The sequence below is a fragment of the Apium graveolens genome, chromosome 5 (genome assembly GCF_009905375.1).
Source record: "Apium graveolens cultivar Ventura chromosome 5, ASM990537v1, whole genome shotgun sequence".
Lineage (NCBI taxonomy): Eukaryota > Viridiplantae > Streptophyta > Magnoliopsida > Apiales > Apiaceae > Apium > Apium graveolens.
The window spans coordinates 225901792-225924082 of NC_133651.1; the positions used below are offsets into that span (position 1 = coordinate 225901792).

Here is a 22291-nt window from a genome sequence, read left to right on the forward strand (position 1 = left end):
TGTAACTAATGTTTATTCCATAATTGGTGTTTCGATATTTTTAAAAATATTTTTCAACGATCTGACCATATGGATGTTAATATATATATATATATTAGTGATATAACCAAAGTTTCATATCCAAATAATTTTATTTGGTTTGCCATTTTAACAGTCAAGCTTCATTTTGACTAGTACAACTAACTAATGTTTATTCCTGAATTGGAGTTTCGATTTTTTTGAACTATTTTTCAACGATCCAACCGTATGGATGTCAATATATATATATATATATATATATTGATGATATGACCAAAGTTTCATATCCAAATAATTTTATTTGGTTTGGCATTTTAACAGTCAAACTCAAGTTTGACTAGTACAACTACCTAGTGTTTAATCCTGAATTGGTGTTTCAATTTTGTTTTTTTTAAAATTTCAACGATCCAACCGTAGTAATGTCAATAGATATATATATTAGTGATATAACCAAATTTTCATATCCAAATAATTTTATTTGGTTTGCCATTTTAACATTCAAGTTTCAGTTTGACGAGTACAACTAACTATTGTTTATTCCTGAATTGGAGTTTCAATTTTGTTTTAAATATTTTCAATGATCTAACCGTATGGATGTCAATAGATATATATTAGTGTTATGACCAAAGTTTCATATCCAAATAATTTTATTTGGTTTGACATTTTAATAGTCAAACTTCAGTTTGACTAGTACAACTAACTAGTGTTTAATCCTGAATTGGTGTTTCGATTTTTTAAAAAATATTTCTCAACGATCCAACCATAGTGATATTAATAGATATATACATTAGTGATATAACCAAAGTTTCATATCCAAATAATCTTATTTGGTTTGCCATTTTAACAGTGAAACTTCAGTTTGAGTAGTACAATTAACTAGTGTTTATTCCTGAATTGGTGTTTCGACTTTTTTAAAAATATTTTTCAACGATCCAACCGTATGGATGTCAATAGATATATATATTAGTGATAAAACCAAAGTTTAATATCCAAATAATTTTATTTGGTTTGTCATTTTAACAGTCAAACTTCAGTTTGACTAGTACAACTAATTAGTGTTCACTCCTGAATTTATTTTTCGATTATTTTAAAAATATTTTTCATCGATTCAACCGTATGGATGTTAATAGAAATATATATTAGTGATATAACCAAATTTTCATATCAATATAATTTTATTTGATTTGCCATTTTAACAATCAAGCATGAGTTTGGCTGTTTCAATTTTTTTAATATAGTTCTGAATAATCGAACCGTACGGATGTTAAGACCTGTATATAATAGTGATATGACAAAATTTTCAGAAAAAATAAATTTATTTATTTTGCTATTTTAATAGTCAACAAGTAATTTGACTAGTACTTCCTACTGGTGTTTAGTCACATGTCGATGTTTCGATTTTTCTAAAAATATTTCTGAATGATTCAACTGTATCAAGACCTGTATATAGTAGTGATATGATAAAAATTTTAGAAAAAATTAAATTCACTTAGTTTGCTATTTTAAAAGTCAACAAGTGATTTAACTAGTACATCTTACAAGTGTTAAGTCCCATTTCGATTTTTCGATTTTTTTTTATAAATATAGTGGATGAAGCACATAGATGTGGAACTCTTGTAACTTCTTTTGTAATTTTTCAAATATATTAAACAAATATTTAAATTTTATAATATTATCAAATTCAAAAAATCAAAATTCTCTCATAATGTATATTTTTTCTCCACCATAAATATTTGTACATATGATGAATATTATACTTGTATATAAATATATAATTTTTTACAATATATAATAATATTTAGATTTTTAAGTATATTTTTGTGTTTTTTCGTTTACTAAATACAACCGCTTGCAGTCACTTTAATTATTTCAACCGATTTCGACTGCAATCGTTTTTTGCCATTTCAGCAAATTCAAACAAAAAGAGCGGGGAAATATCCCGCCATTTTGGTAAGGCTAAATTCGACCGCTAGCGGTGGAATTTAGGAGCGCTAAATAATTCAGTTGGCGAGAAAATTCCCTTCATTTTTTGATGGAGTCAAATTCAACCGCACAAAAAATCTGGTCGCATTTATTACTAAATTCAACTGCGGGCGGTTGTATTTAGCCGTGCCCAATGAAACAACCGAAGTCAGTCGAATTTAGGCCAGTTGAATTTATGCAGTTGAATTTAAACTTACTTTCTTGTAGTGTAAATTATATTTTATGTCTTATAGATTTTTGGACAATAATTTTGGTTTTATAAAATTATGATACTTGATCCATTAGTGTAGAATTGTTTTCTTGTTGAGCTCTTTGGCTCATTACTTATACATTTTCATGGGCTTAGATTTTGGGAAATCTTAAAGGTGAATTTGATTTGAGATTGTTTTGGAATAATGTTTTAGGGACTATATTTGCTTTGGAGCTGCGTCTCCCGAATTTGACTTTATTTTGAACTTAGATGATTTTATTTTTTTATTATTGATTTTAGATTTTTATGTACAACTAGAAATTTATTATTGTTGTTATGAATATAATTTAGAATTTTAGTTGAATATTTAAGTATAATTATTGTTTAGAAAAGTCCGGATATTACAATTAATGGACAAACTATGGCTAGATATCCTCTTTAATCAGCCGATCGATTATATGATCATACTGTATATGATCTACGTACAGAATTGAGGACGTAATTAGGTGACATTGATTAGTTTCAAATTAACTTGATATATATATATATATATATATATATATATATATATATATATATTGGGTCACTCGTCTTCTCCTTCTTGCTTCCGCAATGTAATTAGCCTATCAACCAATATCTCTAGGGCTTCCTTCATCCACCAACAATGCTCACATGCTTCTTTTGCTTCATCCACACTCATCTGCAATATTCAAATTTAAACATTATTTAACCTATTTCTCAATACATAAATGTAGGGATGTAATTAGTGGCTGCCCTCTAAACTGAAAACATTACCCTTTTTTCTCAAAAAAAAATACGTTAATGTGTGACATATTTTTTAAAAAAGTCTACCCCTTAAACTTCAAAAGTAGGTGCTTAATTTTTTTTTTTTTAAAGTCTATATATTTTCATATAGTGCAAATTTAAAAGATGCAGAATTGTGAGAATCAGAATTTCTTTTACTTTATATATATATGAGAATGATCTAATACAAACTAAATTTAAATTAAAACTGGGAACCAATCTAAACCATTAGATTTACTTAATCTAATGGTCCCCTAAATCACCCCACCCAACTACTCTTACCCTCTCACACCCAATTTCAGCTTTTCTCTTCCGTTTTTAATTTGATTTTTCCCATCAAACTTTTAAAATCCGATTTTACTGTATTTTTCTACATCTCTCAACGATCGATTTGCATACCATATGTGTTATATTTTGAATTAATTTTTTTAAAAAAAATATTTGGTTTCTAATTTTCATTCTAAATTGGTTTCTATTAGAATAACCTCATATATATATATAGGCAAGTACTCAAATACAAACCAATATTAGAATACAAACTACAAACCAATAAGAGTCACATGTTTAATCCCTTTCTCTCTCTTCCATGTGCATTATGTATTATTTTCCCTTCGTTAATCGGTTAACTTTTAAAAAAATATAATTTTACCATATTTTTCTCCATCTCCCACTTATCAATTTGCATAGCATATTTACTATATTTTGACGAGAAATCAGTATTGAAACTTAACTGAATCACTAAGTTGAAATCAGTACTATTTGAGAAATCATTAGATTTTAGTGATTCTCGTAGGTATAATTACTGATTTATCTCCGAAATATATCAAATATTATATTTATATTGATTGTTGGAGAATGTAGAAAAATACAGTAAAATTAGATTTTAAGAAGAATTCACCAATTAACGGGAAAAATTCAATTAAAAATAGAGGAAATAAGGTGGAGTTATGTGTGGGATGATACAGTTTGTAATTTGTATTTTAATTTAGTTTGTATTTAAATAAGACTCATTATATATATATTTACAAAACTGCAGTTGACTTGTAACTCAGACTGTGAGTAGATCTCATTTAAGCCCGAGTGCATGTGTTTTAGGTATGTAGTCACATTTTGTCCAGTCATGAGTACTCGATCGGTACATAACAAAATAAATAAATTCAAAATTTATGGTAGGATGACTTATCCAAGTAAATGAAACATACGTACCCATACTCTTTGTCGTAAGTTTTTTTCTGGCCAAAGTTCAAGCTGTTCGGTCACAAGTAGGGGGAACATGTAACCCTCATGGTATATTTCACTGCTTTTGCTTTTGTAACACCACGTTCCTAGTTTATTCTGCAATTAATTTAGACAACAATGTTCAGTTTATGCGGATGAGTGAGAGAGCAAGCCCACATATTGAAGAGTGGATTAATAGTACTAACTTGGACATTGCCAAGAACCCCAGCTTCTTCAAGTGATTCCCGAGAGGCTGCTTCTTCTACTGATTCATCAAGCTCCCAGCCTCCCTGCGTTATATATTAATCACGTTTAATATTTTATCATCACTACTTGATCAACTTTGATCATTTAATTACATGTATAATAAGCTAATCCAAATGCAGTTTAGTTGGGAGGACTTCTTGGATGATCACCTTGGGGAACATCATTTTTGGACTTTTCTGTGAACTAACTACAAGAACTTCCCACTCATCATCATCATCTTCAATTAGCATACTGCCGTCTTTCCCATTTTTATATCTGTATGGAATACATCTGCACAATTGGAGTGTATAACAGAGTTACTAAAATATACCTTAAAAGACCAATGTTAACAGAAAAGCTCTAAATTCCAAAAAAGGATTTTCTTGTAACAGTGACATAACAAAAAAAAAAGGGGCCAAAAACCTGCGAAAAGCCTATAAATCAAAAGAGCTAATAATATATGGAGATAGATGTGTACTGACCCAACAACAAGGCGCCGCCCCTTGTTGTATTTCTGTAAATGCCTTCCTGTGCGAGAAACTAAACACACCATTGTTTTTATAATTTGAAACTGTAATGAAATACCAGAAGGAAGATACGAACAGGGCACTAGAGCTTGATTAAATGAAAATGCTTAAAGGACTAATCGAATTGATCAAACAGAGAACTCTAACAGGCAATCAGCAATTCGGAGACTGTATCTCTATATATATGTGGAGGAAGTAAGTATTCCAAGTATGACGATGGTTGATATATTTATAAGATCTGTTGGACGAGTTACTTAATATATAGACATGAAGGAACAAAAAAGGAGGGCGTTAAAGAAGCGTCCAATTCGTGTGTGTGGGGATACCAGGCAACAAGTAACACGCACCGTGGATGCTAATTAAATTTACATAGTGAGTTTAAAGTTGAACCAGACTAATAAACAAATACTACAAGTCCATGACATGACGGGTCGCTAGCTGGGTTCATTCTCCTCGTTAAATATTAACTGAACTCGCCTTTCTCTTTCTATGTTGCTTCTCAGAACTTGTTTATTTGTTCCTGTTTCATTTTCCATGTATTTTCAAATTGCTGTTTTTATTAATTGGATTTGGAGCACATCTTGTCCCTCATGCATGTCTGCATGTCTATGTAAATTTACATAAATTCACTTTCCCGCCATCGACACACTAATTAAATCAATCAGACACTAATCAAATCAATCAGATTTATGGCATATTAGAAGATGCATGGCTGTAAAAAAATTCTAAAAATTCGATATTCCTTAGAAATATATGTATTTTTATAAGAGAAAAAGGGATATTATCCTTATTCAAATTCAAAATTTAATTATATAAATGTCATATTAAAAATATATTTGTATATCAATTTAAAATTTATTCTATACGCTTATTTATATAGTGTGTGTATATGAATTAAATTATACATTTATACAAATTTAATATAATTATAAAAATATTTATACAATATAAAAATATTAGTTAAGTTTAATTGTACAAAAGTGGTTATAAAATAATCGTTAATACTGTAAGATCATAAAAATAATTAAAAAATCTGATGTTCATCCGATATATCCACATTGTGTTGGAGAAAAACAGATATTATTTATATTCGTATAAAATTGATATTATTTGGATATGAATCTGATGATTACGAATATAGATATAGATGTATCTGGATTCAATTTATCTTAGAAAAATGAATTTAAAATGGTGTATTGCTTATCGACCAACATATCTAAAAGCTAGTTTTATATAGAAGTGAAATTTCAAAAGAAAAAATTACACGGTTACAAAATGAAATATTAAACAACGTTGATAATGTGAGTTTACTGCATGGTCAAAATTTTATATATTCCACGCGGCAGATCTTTTATAACGAAGGTAAACGTAACACCAAACAAGTCGGTTTCTACCTATCTAGTATCTACTGTCCTTGGCTTTCGAAATAATTCTTTACGGTGCTAGCTGATAAATAATCTAATATATTTATGTTCTTAATTCGGCCTTCTGACAATCAAAAAATCATGTATTCACGATGTAACTTTAAACTTTTTGATAGCTAATTATTAATCTAATATTTTTACTTTCTTGATTATGTCTTCTGACAATTCCAAAATCACATATTAGCCATGTAATTTTAAACTTTTTGATAGCTAATTGTTGACGGAGGAATCTGGTAACAATAAAGATTGAGGTTTCTCGCCGGAACTAAGATCTGTGACGGTAATTCTTTGCCGGAAACTTAAGCGGTGTGTGGTTGATTGTGGTTCTTTTAGGCTGAGATTGATCAGAGTAAGTGGTGGCTCTCTTATTAGCTCTCAACTTTTTACCATCTCAATGTGCCTACGTACCCTTTAAATAGGGATCAAGCCTGACGTAGTTCTCGCAGAACAAGAAGTCTGATGGGTTTAGACTTCTTATTCCTAAGTCCAGTAGAAGCCCATCCAATATCCGTCTTCCGCTAGCTTTAGGAATGTCCAACTATGAGGCCCAACCGCGAAGGCCCAAGGCTCGTCCGTAATCACAGGACTTCACGGATAATGCATCTCCCTGCGCAAGGATAACACTCCGCTACAGCTATCTCCCTTGATTTACGAACGCAGGTATAGCCACGGTTCACCCCAAGTGTCAGACGCGTCCCTGTCCCCCGAATTAGGATAACCCACCAGATAGCGGGACAGGTGATCTCAAGCTCTTGGGTGCAAAGTGCAGGATGACTCCAAAGTTCTCCAACGAGGACACCCGTTGAATATAAGAACAAAGTTCCCAAAGCACACACCAAATTAAACCCCGCATCCCCAACGAGGACACCCGTTGAATACAGGAGGAGGCCTTCAATCATCAGGCATACCCCTGGAGGCCTTCAAGCTTTTCACGGATATCCCCCTCCTTGACCGTCTCAAGGAGGGAATTCTTCAAAGAGTACCTGCAACAAATACATTAGTAAAAATAACCTCTATTGCTCCTCTCCATACAAGCTTTTCCCTGAAGTCCCCATTGAGAGCACAAAGATCAATCACAGGACGCGTCCTAACCTCTTGGGCGCGCCCTTCCATTCATAAATCCAACCCTGTTTCCTCACCAATCGTTCCTCATAGCGTGCCAAAGATACAGGACGCGTCCTAGTGGAGACAAGCGCGTCCTCCATCTTCCAATGCCACAAGATCACATTTACCAAATAATTTTCCCTATGTTGACGCGTCTACCACAAGTAGGCGCGTCCTGGTCCAAGCTTCGCTATTACCAATCAATAGAGTATCAAATCAAATATAGGCGCGTCCTACAAGCCAGGACGCATCCTCAACTTTGTACCGGGTTTGACCGTATGTAAGCCGCATTTGAACCGAGTCAATCCAATGCCAAATTTTGGGTATAACAACTACCCCCCAAATTCCATTTGCAGTTAAAAACAAAATTGGAATTTCTTTCCCTAAAAACCGAAATTTGGCTCACAGGACGCGTCAAAGACAGAGGACGCGCCTTTCCTTCACTCCATATCCGTGGTGTACAGCTGTCGCCCTCATAAGCTGACTATCCTCTATAAATATCTTCCTCCAACCCACAATTGCACCTTATTCTTTCTCTCCGAAAACCACCATTACCGCCATTCTCAAACTTTTGGCTCAAAATCCCGACGATTTAGCCTCCCATTACTTGATTTCTCTTGCTCAATCAACTTCCCAACTCAAAAGGTACACAAATCTCCTCCTATTCCTTTATTTGACAAAATACATTGGTTTGAATAAGCAAGAAATCGTTCATATGCTTCAAGTTTCCATGCACTGTTCTTCATGCTCTTTTGTATGTATATGTGTATGTATAGGCAAATATAACATATTTAGCTTCCCTGATCTCCCAACTGCATGTTTCTGGGATTTTATCATATTTCCCCCAAATTGCTAACAGTCGATTAACATTCAACCATCGTAACCATGTAGGACGCGTCTTCCCGTCAAGGCGCGTCTTATTTTCCTTTGTTAAAGGCATATGTTTAAGCCATTTTAACTAAAGGTCATATAAGGCAACACCTTACTAGGACGCGTATTGATAGTGAATTTCATACGATAAGTTCTTAGGACGCGTCCTCTAGCATCTTCCTTATGGTTCATTCATCCACCATCTTTTTTTTTTGGACGCATCCTCAAATGTTTATTCCTTATTTTGCAGCTGGAGGACGCGTCTTCTTCCTCACCATTTCACCCGTTTAAGGCTCTCAACAAACGTATTGGAATCTATTCCCCACACCTGATCTCTTTTAAACGCGACTTTCCCAAAATCCACAGGACGAATTCCTTCCTTAGAGCAGAAAGACGCGTCTCCTGCTCCCTTAAATCAAAAAACTCAATAATGTCTGATTCCAGCTCCGATTCCATGGACCATGTTCCCATAAGCTCAAGAATGGAAAAGAAGAGAGTTAAAAGGCAAAGAACCCCAGTTCTCCATACCAGGGCAGCCATCGAAGATTGGACGGACGACAAAATTGTGCCTACTACAAGCCAAAAGCCCAAAAGAACAGTTGTTTCAGATATGGACGCGTCAAACACATAGGACGCGTCAACATCTCAGGACGCGGCTCATTCTGGGGACGCGTCCCCTCACAGCGTAAGTGAGTTCGAAAGAAGGGTTCCTGACCCTGAGACATACCCCGTATCTCCTCAGAAGTCTGATTCTCCCCTAGAGCATTGGGATCCTTCAGATGTAGAACTAGATTGTAACTGGACCAGGTTTGGTACCCTAACTGAAACAAAGAAAAATGACAGAAGGAAGAAAGAAGGTAAGCTGGCATGCGTAGCCCTTAATTCTACTGCGACTGACCAGGAAATCCAGTGGCACATGAAATACTACGACATGGAAGGCATCTGGGTGCGCCCTCTTCGGACCATGAGACCACACATCTTCAACATCGGGAACCAAAGGATCCCCAAAATGGTGCTTACACCGAAATTGATTTCTTTAGGCGTGGGCGCGCCCTTGCACCCATACATTAAGAAGATCCTGAAGTGGTATGACGTTGCTCCGATCCAACTGTCTCCAAACTCATACAAACTGGCTTGGGCTTTGTACATGATGTACCACAACCTCAGACTGGGCGCGCCCTCTATGAAAGAATTCAGCTTCTTTTCAGCATAAGAAAATCAATCCCTGGTTATCACTTCTTCGTTGTCAACAAGTGGCTGAACAACAAGGGATTTAATGAGGGCAAGATCAGCCATGAAAGGGATTGGAAAGAACCCTTTTTCTATATCTATGACGTCAAGAGATCCCGTGTTCATTTCAACCTAGAACCAAGTAAGTGACTCGCAAAACATGCTTTCATACACTGGACGCGTCCTCTTGAAATGGCGCGTCCTCCCTTTTTCTTTAACAAATTCTTACTATCCTTTATCTCTAGACAAAAGAGTCCAGAAGGAACTATCAGGGAAAAGGAAAAAGAGGGCAGACAAGGTACTCCAGTATGCAAAGAAGCATTTTAACCTCAAGGACATGATTACAGAAGACAACCTCAAACTAGTGGGCGCGCTATCATCCCGGGTTGGCTCTATCTGCAAGTTCCGTGAATTTCATAACGGCAAACCCGTTCTTACAACCTCGGAAAAAACCAGGGGCCTTAGTGCCGCGGAGGTGATCTAAATCGATATTAGTAAGCAATTCGACTTTGAACAAGGTAAGTTTAAGTGAGGGAGGACGCGTCATAAATGTTGGACGCGTCCACAGCTACACGAGTAGCTCCCCATTCAAAAGTATTAACTTACATAAGTTTTACAGATGCACGCACACGCGTCTTCGAGTTGGGCACGTCTCGTTCACAAGACGCGTCCTGTTTTTTTATTATTTAGGATTTGTACTATATACCTATGACTTATGATTTTCCCATAACTCATCATAGCTCCCCATTTGAAAAATGTCAACCTTCATAAAAATCAAAAATATTTCACGCACATACATCTGCTAAGGGCGCGTCTTGCATGTTTTATATTCCCACGGCTTATATTTTTCCATAATCTATCATAGCTAATGTCCCTAGGCAGGGCGCGCTATATGTACAGGGCGCGTCATTCATTGCATGACACACTTATGCATTACTCATGTCTTTCACTTTCCTTGTTATATCTTTACACACTTATTTTGATTGCCATCTTTTCATGCATGTAGCATCATAATATGGACGCGTCTTACTCTCATGTGGCGTCTTCTGGTAAATAACTAATCACTTTTCATGTTTATATCGCAGATATGGCCTCTTTTCCCAAAGGATTCGCAATTGGGGCCTCCAAAAAGCTAAGGGCCAAAAAACTGCCCCATACAAAGGTTGATCCAAAGGCAAAAACCCCACCTCCTGTTGCAAATCCTTCTCCTCCGCCAAAAATAATCGACACTACCGTGTTTGACATTCCCGAGAAGGTGGAGGACGCGCCCTCGAAGCGTCAAAAGGTAGTTCCTGATGACCAGTCTTTTGTTCTCAGATACCTGGGCGTGTCCTCTGTTGGGGATTTCACAGAGGATGAAGTCAGAGGTTGGACTTTTAGAACAGAGCAGCAAACAGAGGAGGCCATGGTGAGGGCTGCAGCTGAGCTTCACCTGCATGCCAGGCAGAGTGCTAATATGGCCGCCAGGCTCAGGGCGCGTCTTGCTGCTACAGACACTGCAAAGAGCCAGGCTGAAGACAAAGTTAAATCTCTGGAGAGATACATTACCCTGCTTGTTGCAGAAAAAGATGCTGAGATCAAACATCTGGAGGGGGAGAGGACGCGTTTGGAGACGGAAAAAGCTGTGTTGGAAGGCAATGTCTCCTCCATAGCGAAGCAAATGGACAGTGTCATTGCACTGAATTCCACTATGCAGCTGGAGCTTGACACCCTAAATGATGATAGGCTGCATGGATGGACAGAGGAAAAGAAGCTAGTTTACCAACACGGCTTCCAGGCTGGGTTTGAAGAATGGTGCTCTGGGTTCATTGCCAATGACCCAGAGTATACATTCTCAAAGTTTGATGCAGATACCCAGATATGGGTAAATGATTTCAGGGTCAGGGCCGCGAACTCCATCAAGAACAAGAGGATTTTTCTGGGCTTAGAGGAAGAGGACGCGTCCCCTGATCCTGATCCACTTCAGACTCATCCTCCCCCTGCAGAAGACCAAGACAAGCCACAAGACGTGCCTCCTACTTAGGACGCGTCCTTTATCTTCTATGTACTTGAACTATTTTAAGGGTGCGGGCCCCTTGAAGCCTTGCAAGTTGTAGTATCCATGTTTGAACTTCATTTGTCTGCACTTTTTTTTATAAAAACCTCTTCGCCTTATCCATGCATATTTTTACTTAGCATCCTATTTTGCCATTCACATGGACGCGTCCTAGTCTTAGGACACGTCTATTTTGACTATCACCAGTTAAGCAAGTAACCATCCTGGGCGCGTCCTCCTCGACTGGACGCGTCTTTTATTTATTTAATGAATATTTTTGTTTGCAAAACATACGAGAATAGCACCATGTTATACCTGTGTATTTAATCAAGGCACAAGGCTCAAGTGGGCGCGTCCTATGGTTTTGACGCGCCTCACCTTTGATCCAAAATACATCATCCTTCAAGCAGGACGCGTCCTTAACAAGGACTTTTTCTTTTTCAATTATGTTGTCAATATTACAGTAACATTCATTCTAAAGGAGCATCAACCAAGATAACTTGGGCGCATCCTTGAAAATAGTACATTTTCCTTGAGTTTCATTGTTCCTTTTGACAACCACTACTTCAGTTATCATTCATATAAAACCCTAGCTTAGGGCGCGTCCTACGTTTAGGACGCGTCATGTAACCAAGCAAACTGAGCAAATATCTTTTTGGAAAGTTTCAAACTTTTATTTATAATGCGCTCTGATGTCAATAGTGCACCAGTCCCACAGCTACTATGCTCTGTGGGGAAATTATTTCTAAAAAATGGCCCTTCAACTAGTTCCAAGATAAGTAGTACATGCACTACCCCCCTAGGCTAGGAGGAATTTATTTAATTCTAGCCTATAATCCGGGCATAACCCAAAATAATAAAATAAAATAATAAAAGAAATATGTAAGGGGCCAAAGCCGCGCCTTACTGGTAATTCTTTCGGAGATGTTCCGCATTCCAAGCTCGCGGAACTAGCTTCCCTTCCATATCTTCAAGGTGATAAGTCCCCTTCCACAGGATGGACTTTACTCTGTATGGTCCTTCCCAATTAGCTCCAAACACTCCATGTCGGGGGTTCTTTGTATTGGGCATCACCTTCCTAAGTACCAAATCTCCCACCTTCAGCAATTGTCCTTTTACCTTCTTGTTATAATACCTTGCAACGCGTTGCTGATATGCCGCTAGCCTTAGCTGAGAATTTTCCCTCGTCTCCTCTAAGAGATTTAAATGAAGCCTTTGATTAACCTCACCATCTTCTTTTCTGTAACAATCTCTGCAAAGTGATCCCGATCCAACTTCCACGGGGACTATAGCTTCGTAGCCGTAAGTCAGCATAAACGGTGTTTCTCCCGTAGTAGATCGTGGCGTAGTGTTGTATGACCACACCACCTTCGGGAGTTCTTCAGGCCAATTCCCTTTGCGTTCCTCCAGCTTGGTTTTGAGGGTATGCTTTATTATTTTGTTAACAGCTTCTGTTTGTCCATTACTTTGAGGATGATAGACCGCCGCAAACTCCTTCTTGATTTTCAACTCCTCACATAGTTGTTGCAATTCCTTGCTATCAAACTGCTTTCCATTGTCGGAGACAAGCTTGTAAGAGATTCTGAACCTACATACGATTGAGTTGAACACAAAATCCCTGATTTTCTTTGCGGTGATAGTAGCCAGTGGCATAGCTTTCGCCCATTTAGTAAAGTAATCGACTGCAACCACTGCATATTTGACGTCTCCTTTAGCTTTCGGCAATTCTCCGATAAGATCAATTCCCCACATGGCGAACGGCCACGGGCTTGCCATAGGCGTCAAGAGTGTCGCCGGCATAGACGAGTAGTTTGCAAAGCGCTGGCAGCGATCACATGCCTTGACGAAATTTATAGCATCTTCTCTCATTGTGGGCCAATAATACCCTTGGCGCAAAACTTTCATTGCCAACGAGCTACCCCACGAGTGATTGCCACAGATTCCTTCATGCACCTCTCTTAGGATGTAATTTCCTTCTTCTTCTTCAACACACCTAAGCAGAGGTTGGTTGAACCCTCTCTTGTACAGGACTTCGTCGTATATCACGTATCTTGCAGCCTGATAGCAGAGTCGGCGAGCCATAAACTTATCCTCGGGGAGTATTCCCTTGCGAATGTAAGCTAGAATGGGCGTCATCCATGTTTCCTTGGGAGCCTCATCCACTCGCATAGTTTCTACCTCTGGGATACTAGGAATCTCCTGATTTCAAGGGGGATGGATCCTAACAACACAGCCTCTTGTTGCGACCCCATTTTTGCCAGAGCATCCGCATTACTGTTCTTCTCCCGCGGAACACATTCCAATCTAACTTCTTTGAACATTCCAATCAGGCACTGTGTACATCTCAAGTATAATTCTGTTCGTAGGGCCTCGCGCTTGAAATCCCCCGTTCACCTGATTCACTAACAACTCTGAGTCACTTCTTACAATTAAGTTCCGCACCCCCATTTCCAAAGCGATTTTCAGGCCATTAATCAGCGCCTCATACTCCGCATCATTATTGGTTGCATAAAACTTGAAATGAATGGCGCTCATCAGATGGTGGCCCTCCTGGAGACACAAGTACTATACCCGCACCTGCTCCTCCATTGTTAACCGCCCCATCCACATGCAAGATCCACCAAGGATGCAGAAACTCCTCCAAAGACTCCTCAGAATGAGGCGGATGTAGCATTACCAAAGCTTTATCATCAATTTCAGAATCAAATTCCAAGCAAGAAATCGGCTAAGGCTTGCCCTTTTATCGCTGTTCGAGGTACATATTCCAAATCAAACTGTCCCAACTCCACAGCCCATTTCAGCATTCTGCCTGATGACTCTGGTTTGTGCAGAACCTGTCGCAGCGGGTACGCTGTACGAACTTCAACTCTATGGGCTTGAAAATACGGTCGCAATTTTCTTGACGCAAGAATCAGGGCGTAAACCAGTTTCTCCATGCTTATGTAGCGAGTTTTAGCATCGTGTAACCGCTTGCTCACGTAGTACACTGGTGATTGTTGCCCATCTTCTTCTCTAACCAGAACTGCACTGATCGAATATTCAGACATTGCGAGGTACAGTATTAGAGACTCCCCATCTAACGGCTTTGACAACATGGGAGAGTTTCCCAGTTGCTCCTTGATTCTTTTGAAAGCCTCTTCACATTCTGACGTCCATACAAAGTCTTTCTCAGCTAATTTGATCGCCTTGAAAAATTCCTTGCATCTATCGGACGACTTGGAAACAAATCGATTTAACGCGGCGATTCTCCCAGTCAAACTCTGCACTTGTTTCACATTGGTGGGTGATTTCATATCCATCAATGCCTTGATCTTTGTGGGGTTGGCCTTAATTCCCCTATGGTTGACAATGAACCCGAGAAACTTGCCCGACTCCACGCCGAACACACATTTTTACGCATTTAATTTCATACGAAACCTCCTCAGAATGTTAAACATCTCCATCAAGTGCTTGATGTGGTCACCCGCTACCTTGGACTTTACCAACATATCATCCACATACACTTCCATAGTTCTCCCGATTTGATCCTTGAACATCATGTTTACCAACCGCTGGTAGGTCACGCCAGCATTAATCAATCCAAACGGCATTCCTATGTAACAGTATAACCCCCTGTCAGTAATGAAGGATGTATGTTCTTGATCGGGGCCATACATCGGAATTTGATTGTAACCGGAGTATGCATCCATAAAAGTCAGCAACGTATGCCCCGCCGTTGCATCAACCAACTGATCGATTCTTGGCAACGGGAAGCTGTCCTTTGGGCAGGCCTTATTGAGATCTGTGAAATCCACACATGTTCTCCACTTCCCATTCAGTTTCTTCACCACTACCGGATTTGCAAGCCATTCGGGGTAGAAAGATTCTTTGATTAGCCCCACCTCCAACAACTGGTCCACTTCTTCTTTTAATGCTATTGCCCTTTCTCCACTTACCGGGCGACATTTCTAACGCATGCCCTTACAATTCGGAAGGATATTCAAACGGTGACACATTACTTCTGGGTCGATTCCTATCATATCTGAATAACTCCATGCAAAGACATCAAGATTTGCAATTAGGAAGCGGGCAAGACTTCTTCTCATTTCATCAGCCAACTGGGACCCCACTTTCAAAACCTTGCTCGGGTCATCTTTATCAACCGGTATGGATATTGTGTCTTCGGCCGGTCCCGTCTTTTCAGTGGTCATAGGGATCCTGGGATCCAAATCGAAATCAAAATCTCAGGGGTCTTCAACTTCCACTTTTATATCTGAGGGCGCGTCCTCATGAGTGGGAGCGTCCACCTCCAGACAGGACGCAGCCTTGCGTAACGCAGATGAAGAGGGCGCGTCCTCATTTTGAGGAGCATCAACCTTAATTTTATTCAAGGGCGCGTCCTTCTCTCGAGGAGCATCAACCTTGAAGTTATTCCCGAGACCTTGCAAAATCTCACTTCTTCCTTCCAACTTTCCCCGTTAACCTCTTTCTATATGATTTCCTCTGTATGACTCACCACCACTTCTTCTACGCTACGGATCTTCGAAACACGTCCCCGCAGTCAAAAAAGAGTTCCCAGAGGCATTGGTTTCTTCCTTTCCGGGGCTTTCAACAAAATAGTGGGCATGGACCTCTCCACTCAGGTTTTGTATGAATATCTTCTACATCTTCAAATGGGAGACCTTTCCCTTCATACCTTCTTCTGCTGAAATTCCTTGACAGCCTTGTGATAGCAGTCGCGTGACTCATACTGTGACCCTCTCAGACTGCCAACTCATGTTGGCGTTAGGGAACTTTATCATCAAGTGGTGTATCGAGGTTATCACCCTGAACGCTCGCAACCAAGGTCTACCGACCAGCACGTTGTGCGCGGAATCCTGATCTAGCACCTTGAAATCTATCATTTGAGTAACCGACAAAGCCCCTTCCCCGAGCGTGACGGGAAGCCTGACCGAACCCATAACTCTCACTGCTTCCCCAGTAAAGCCATAGACGTGCGCATCTTCGAAATACATGTCACTATCTGGGAAACCCAGCTTTTTGTAGGTGCTGTAGTACAAGATGTTTGTAGAACTACCATTATCCAAGAAGACTCGATGTACGTTCATTGCCCCAATAAGCATGGTAATCACTAGCGCATCGTTGTGAGGATGATGCATCCCACCTAGATTCTTTTTCCTTGAACGTAATATCAGCGGACTCTTCCCTTAAAGACCTTCGGGGGTCTATCTTCCAAGCTGTGGATGTTGGTGAGCGGTGGATATCACGCTTCTCTCGCAGTTTTTCTCCAGTGCTCGATTACTATCACCAACAAAAGGGTATCCTCCGAAAATTGCCCTGATACTGCCAGCCCTCTGAAACTTGACCTCTGCTAGTTTTTTGAACATCCTCCGCCCGCGGGGGCTGTTTTTCATCCTTACCCTTGTCATCAAGTCCCCTGCAGTCGCTTCACCTTGTCAATCCATTCTCCTAGGTACCCTGCCTTGATCAATTCCTCAATCTCATCCCGCAAGTGACGACACTCATGGTTGTCGTGGCCAGTAGACTCATGGTAGTCACAATACTTCTTCTCGTCTCTGCTCTGCCATGAAGTTAGACGGTCGGGCTTCTTGAAGATTCCTCTATCCTTATTTACCTCGAAGATATGATCAATGGACGCTGCCAGCGGTGTATAATTGCTGACTCTTCTCTCGTAGTTCGATGGTGGGCTCCATTCTCTCCGCGAGCTCGCAGCATTTACCCTGTTAGGGCTTCTGGCGTTTCGCCGATAATCTGGGCTCAAGGATCTGTCTCTTCTCTTGGATCGCCCCTTGGAGTTATAGGTATTGTCATTCTTTTTTGTTTCTGCAAGCGACTGCTCGATTGTTTTGAACGACTCCGCCTGCGCAAGCACATCAGCTAGCGACACTGGGTCCTTCCCTTATAGGTACTTCCAGAAATCCGTCCCCACACGCAACCCAGCTATAAGCAATATTTTCAATGTTTCGTCAGTTGCACCCCTCACCAAAATAGATTCTGCATTAAACCTCTTGAAATACGAAGTCAAACTTTCTCCTTCCTATTGTTTCACATTAGCCAGCGTCGTAACAGGTGGTGTATACTTCACCGTGGCTTGGAATTGTGTCAAAAACAAAGTTTTCATCTGTTCTCAGGATGAAATCATACCTGGACCAAGTTTTTGGAACCACTACTGAGCGCCTTCTCTGAAAGTGGCTGCCAGGAGACGGCATCGAGCCAAATCAGGGACTTGGTACACGTCCATTTCAATGTTAAAATGCCCCAGGAATTCCACAGGATCAGAATTCCCATGAAAACGCAAGTCGTTGGTTGTGTTCCTGTATCCAGCGGACAATTGCGCCTCCCTTATGACAGCAGCAAAAGGAGAAGGAGCTTGCGCAGTCTCCGTTACTCTTCCTCCCTCAAGATGGTTGAGCAACCTCTTGAGGTCGTTCACATTAAACGTCCCTACCCCGGGAATGGTTTGAACATTAGGCTTCTGGGGTTGCTCTGCGACTTGCTGAAATTCCCCTTGATTACCCCCCGGGTGTGGCGGAGGATCTCGCCTCCCCTCGCCATGAGGCTGCGGCGGTGGCATGTTACCATTTTGGTCCTGGATATTTTCCCGTACGCGAGGTTCATCTTGACCGCGTCGCGGAATTTCATCATTGTTCTGCATTCTTACTTGAATTCGCCCGCCGTCCTGGTCATGAGGACGCGCCCCAGACCCATTACCAGTAACGCTGTGGGAAGCTACGGGAATAACGGCGGGGGCTTCTCCAGCGGAGTGTGCTCCAACTCTCCTACCATTGTAAGGGGCTCTTCCGTATTGATATCCCATTCTTCCTCGTCCATTCCTCTGATATTCCCGGTAGTAATTCCCGGGTCTTCCTCGCGGAGGGGCATGCTCGTGCTCGCGATGCCGCGCCCCGTCATCCCTTTGGAATGCCGGGGGCACACACGTCGTGTCACGGGGCCTCGCTTCTCCGGCGTTTCCTTCCTTTTGCCATTCTACCAGCAACATCCTCAAATCGTCGTCCTCCAACCTTATGCCAATCCTTATTTTTAAGGCTGAAAGATCCCTTCCTTCCTCATCTTTGTTTTGAGTGTTCTCCGCACGACGACGCTCTTCCATCGTATGCCCAGACCTATGTGGGTGTGGCACTACTTGGTTACCCAGGCGAGGTCTTTCTCTGCCATCAGTGTCTTCATCCGCAAGCTCCACAATAGGTTCTACATCATCAGAGTACTCCAAGCGCCGTGGAGTGATTTGCGGGTTTTCCCCGCTCCCCCGGGTATCTCCTTCAACTACAGGGGATTTTCCCAATGCATGACCGTGACGGGGGAAACGACGACCTCTCCTCGTCTTTCGACGCTCCACCGTGTTCAGTCTTGAGTTAAAACTGTTAAGAGTATCCCCCATGCGATATAATTGCTCCAATATATCAGCATTGCTGATGAGAACTGGAGGTGTCCCCCCCACATCCGGAGCCCTTGGTGGATCTGCCATGTTCCTGGGAACGTAAGGTTCGTGGCGAGTATAGCGCCCCCCGCCTTCTCCTTCCGACCTGCTGTCACTTCCATCATAAGAACTTCCATCACGATTGTAAGACATCTTTTCCTCCTAAGATTGCGACCTTAATCAGCACCCCTCCTTCTAGCGCCAATTTGTTGACGGAGGAATCTGGTAACAACAAAGATTGAGGTTTCTCGCCGGAACTAAGATCTGTGACGGTAATTCTTTGCCGAAAACTTAAGCGGTGTGTGGTTGATTGTGGTTGTTTTAGGATAAGATTGATCAGAGTAAGTGGTGGCTCTCTTATCAGCTCTCAACTTCTTACCCTCTCAATATGCCTACGTACCCTTTATATAGGGATCAAGCCTGACGTAGTTCTCGTAGAACAGGAAGTCTAATGGACTTAGACTTCTCATCCCTAGGTCCAATAGAAGCCCATCCAAAGTCCGTCTTCCGCTAGCTTTAGGAATGTCCAACTATGAGGCCCAACCGCGAAGGCCCAAGGCTCGTCCGTAATCGTAGGACTTCACGGATAGTGCATCTCCCTGCGCAAGGATAACATTCCGCTACAACTATCTCCCTTGATTTACGAACGCAGGTATAGCCACGGTTCACCCCAAGTGCCAGACGCGTCCCTGTCCCCCGAATGAGGATAACCCACCAGATAACAGGACAGGTGATCCCAAGCTCTTGGGTGCAAAGTGCAGGATGACTCCAAAGTTCTCCAACGAGGACACCCATTGAATACAAGAACAGAGCTCCCAAAGCACACACCAAAGTAAACCCCGCATCCCCAACGAGGACACCCGTTGAATACAGGAGGAGGCCTTCAATCATCAGGCATACCCCTGGAGGCCTTCAAGCTTTTCACGGACATCCCCCTCCTTGACCGTCTCAAGGAGGGAATTCTTCAAAGAGTACCTACAACAAATACATTAGTAAAAATAACCTCCATTGCTCCCCTCCATACAAGCTTTTCCCTGAAGTCCCCATTGAGAGCACAAAGATCAATCACAGGACGCGTCCTAACCTCTTGGGCGCGCCCTTCCATTCATAAATCCAACCCTGTTTCCTCACCAATCGTTCCTTATAGCGTGCCAAAGCTACAGGACGCGTCCTAGTGGAGACAAGCGCGTCCTCCATCTTCCAATGCCACAAGATCATATTTACCAAATAATTTTCCCTATGTTGACGCGTCTAACACAAGTGGGCGCGTCCTGGTCCAAGCTTCGCTATTACCAATCAATAGAGTATCAAATCAAATACAGGCGCGTCCTACAAGCCAGGACGCGTCCTCAACTCTGTACCGGGTTTGACCGTATATAAGCCGCATTTGAACTGAGTCAATCCAATGCCAAATTTTGGGTATAACACCTTCCTTCCCTTCGATTCATATCAGTTTTTTTTAATACTCGACTCGACACGTATTTTTAGATAAAAATATTAAATACTTTCATAATTTATTTTTTAATTTTTTTCCTTTTTAAAATTAAACTTCAAATACTTAATTTTTATTTAAAAGAAAAAAATAATATAAAATAAAGCATGAAATTATGCTTGACTGGAACCCTAAAATGCATGACGGGAACATAGGGAGGGAGTATACTTTAGTCTCGGGCTAACGAACGGAACTGAAATCCTTCCCCAATTACACAGAACCGACGGGAAACTACATTCACCAGAAAATAACATTCTGTAATGGTATAGTTTTAGGGACTAAAACCAAATCCCTGTCTTTGGAATTTCATTATTCATTCCCCATTTCATTTCTCATTTTATTCAATTCTTTTTATCTCAAATTTATATCATTTTAACATTTAACACATATTAATATTTTAAATAAATAATATATATTCAATATTTTGAAATTTTCTTAAATTTTTTTACCAAAAAAATTAAAAATAATAATATAAGTATATTTTTTATAATCATGAAAAATTCAAATGTGTTAATAAATAATGACATTAAAGAATATATAAAATTAAATTAAATTGAAAGTTAAAATTGTAAATGAAAAAAAATAAAAATTAATAAAAGGGAAGTAGGGACAGAAATGGGGAATGGTATGTAGAAAGTTTTAAAACATGAATAAAATTTTAGGAAATTATCATTTTTAATAAGTTTTTGGGATGGGGATGAGTATGGGAATTTGAATGGGGATGCTCTAACATTTTATTGTTGATAATCTTTATTAGTTAAACTTTTAAATTCAATTAAGTCAAACTAAACTAACGGCCAAACCAAAATCCATATTTTATAGAAAAGAAACAATATGTGTGCTAAATCAATATATTACATATAAACTTGTTTTCTTGATATATGAAACCCTAAAATGGAAAGTGTAGCTAACTCAATAACCCTACAGTGAAAACCCTAGTTGTGTCTGAGCTAACTAGCTAAGGTTGTTTTCCTGTCAACTGACTCCAAACCCTAACTAAACGGGTTGTTTTTCAACCATCTAGTTACCATAAATACTATATAAGTACAAAATCAAAAAATAAAAGTGGTGAATAGTTGTGTATTGTCTTAAAGTTATACAGGCCAGTTCTCTGGTTCACATGCAGGGCTATGCAGTAGAGAGTGTTGAACGATCTACTCAAACAGGTGTAAGAATTTCTCAGAAAAGCAATAGATGGAGACCCGGGCTGACTTGAAATGCAAATATAGAACTGGTGACCTAGCTACGATGGGGAGCCAGATTTTATTACTCCCACGATGTGGGACCAAAACAGCAGAATTGAATTTCCCTTATATATCCCCAAATAAACAGCAGGTTTTTATGTTTGTCCGGAAAAATTAAAAGGTTTGAAGTTCAAATAAATTAAAATAAAAATTTATTCCCTTCTAAATGTTTTTTTTTTATTTTCTCGGTTGATTAAACTTTTCAATTTTAAATGAAATTTACAATTCTCAACACATTAGTTCATTTAATTTTTAATAATTTAAATTACATGATATTACTCCATGACTTTAGATTGACCTGATGTTAGTTCGATATGAAAATTACTAACCTATTCAAAATTGTCAGTATATTATTACTTATTTGGTCATTAATAATAAGTCCTTTTAATTACATATATATATATATATGTGAATATATATATGAATCCCACTAATTAAATCAGGTCATTTATTATTTTCAAATATTTT

The 22291-nt window shown here is 39.6% G+C and overlaps 2 protein-coding genes across 2 annotated transcripts; both read right to left on the minus strand.

The window, feature by feature from the left end:
* Nucleotides 1-2726: 2726 nt before the first annotated feature.
* LOC141724901 (nudix hydrolase 18, mitochondrial-like) lies at nucleotides 2727-5221 on the minus strand. Its single transcript, XM_074527197.1, has 5 exons — nucleotides 4942-5221; nucleotides 4630-4750; nucleotides 4420-4503; nucleotides 4202-4330; nucleotides 2727-2891 (listed from the first exon to the last, which is right to left on the minus strand). The coding sequence occupies exons 1-5, from the start codon at nucleotides 5010-5012 to the stop codon at nucleotides 2775-2777; spliced, it is 522 nt and encodes a 173-aa protein (XP_074383298.1). The 5' UTR covers nucleotides 5013-5221; the 3' UTR covers nucleotides 2727-2774.
* Nucleotides 5222-15596: 10375 nt separating this feature from the next.
* On the minus strand, nucleotides 15597-16787 carry LOC141660756 (uncharacterized). The gene is made up of 2 exons (XM_074467743.1): nucleotides 16471-16787; nucleotides 15597-15846 (listed from the first exon to the last, which is right to left on the minus strand). Exons 1-2 carry the CDS (start codon nucleotides 16785-16787, stop codon nucleotides 15597-15599), a joined length of 567 nt encoding a protein of 188 aa, XP_074323844.1.
* Between the last annotated feature and the right edge of the window lie 5504 nt (nucleotides 16788-22291).

Bases quoted from the DNA above. Each gene is read 5' to 3' on its own strand.
- LOC141660756 (XM_074467743.1), bottom strand. From the start codon at position 16,787: ATGCATCATCCTCACAACGATGCGCTAGTGATTACCATGCTTATTGGG. The intron at 15,847-16,470 runs GTTGCGAGCGTT...TTTGGATCCCAG, and splicing joins GTGCTGGTCGGTAGACCTTG to GATCCCTATGACCACTGAAA.
- LOC141724901 (XM_074527197.1), bottom strand. From the start codon at position 5,012: ATGGTGTGTTTAGTTTCTCGCACAGGAAGGCATTTACAGAAATACAAC. The intron at 4,504-4,629 runs GTGATCATCCAA...TATATAACGCAG, and splicing joins CAAAAATGATGTTCCCCAAG to GGAGGCTGGGAGCTTGATGA. The intron at 4,331-4,419 runs GTTAGTACTATT...AATTAATTGCAG, and splicing joins GGGTTCTTGGCAATGTCCAA to AATAAACTAGGAACGTGGTG.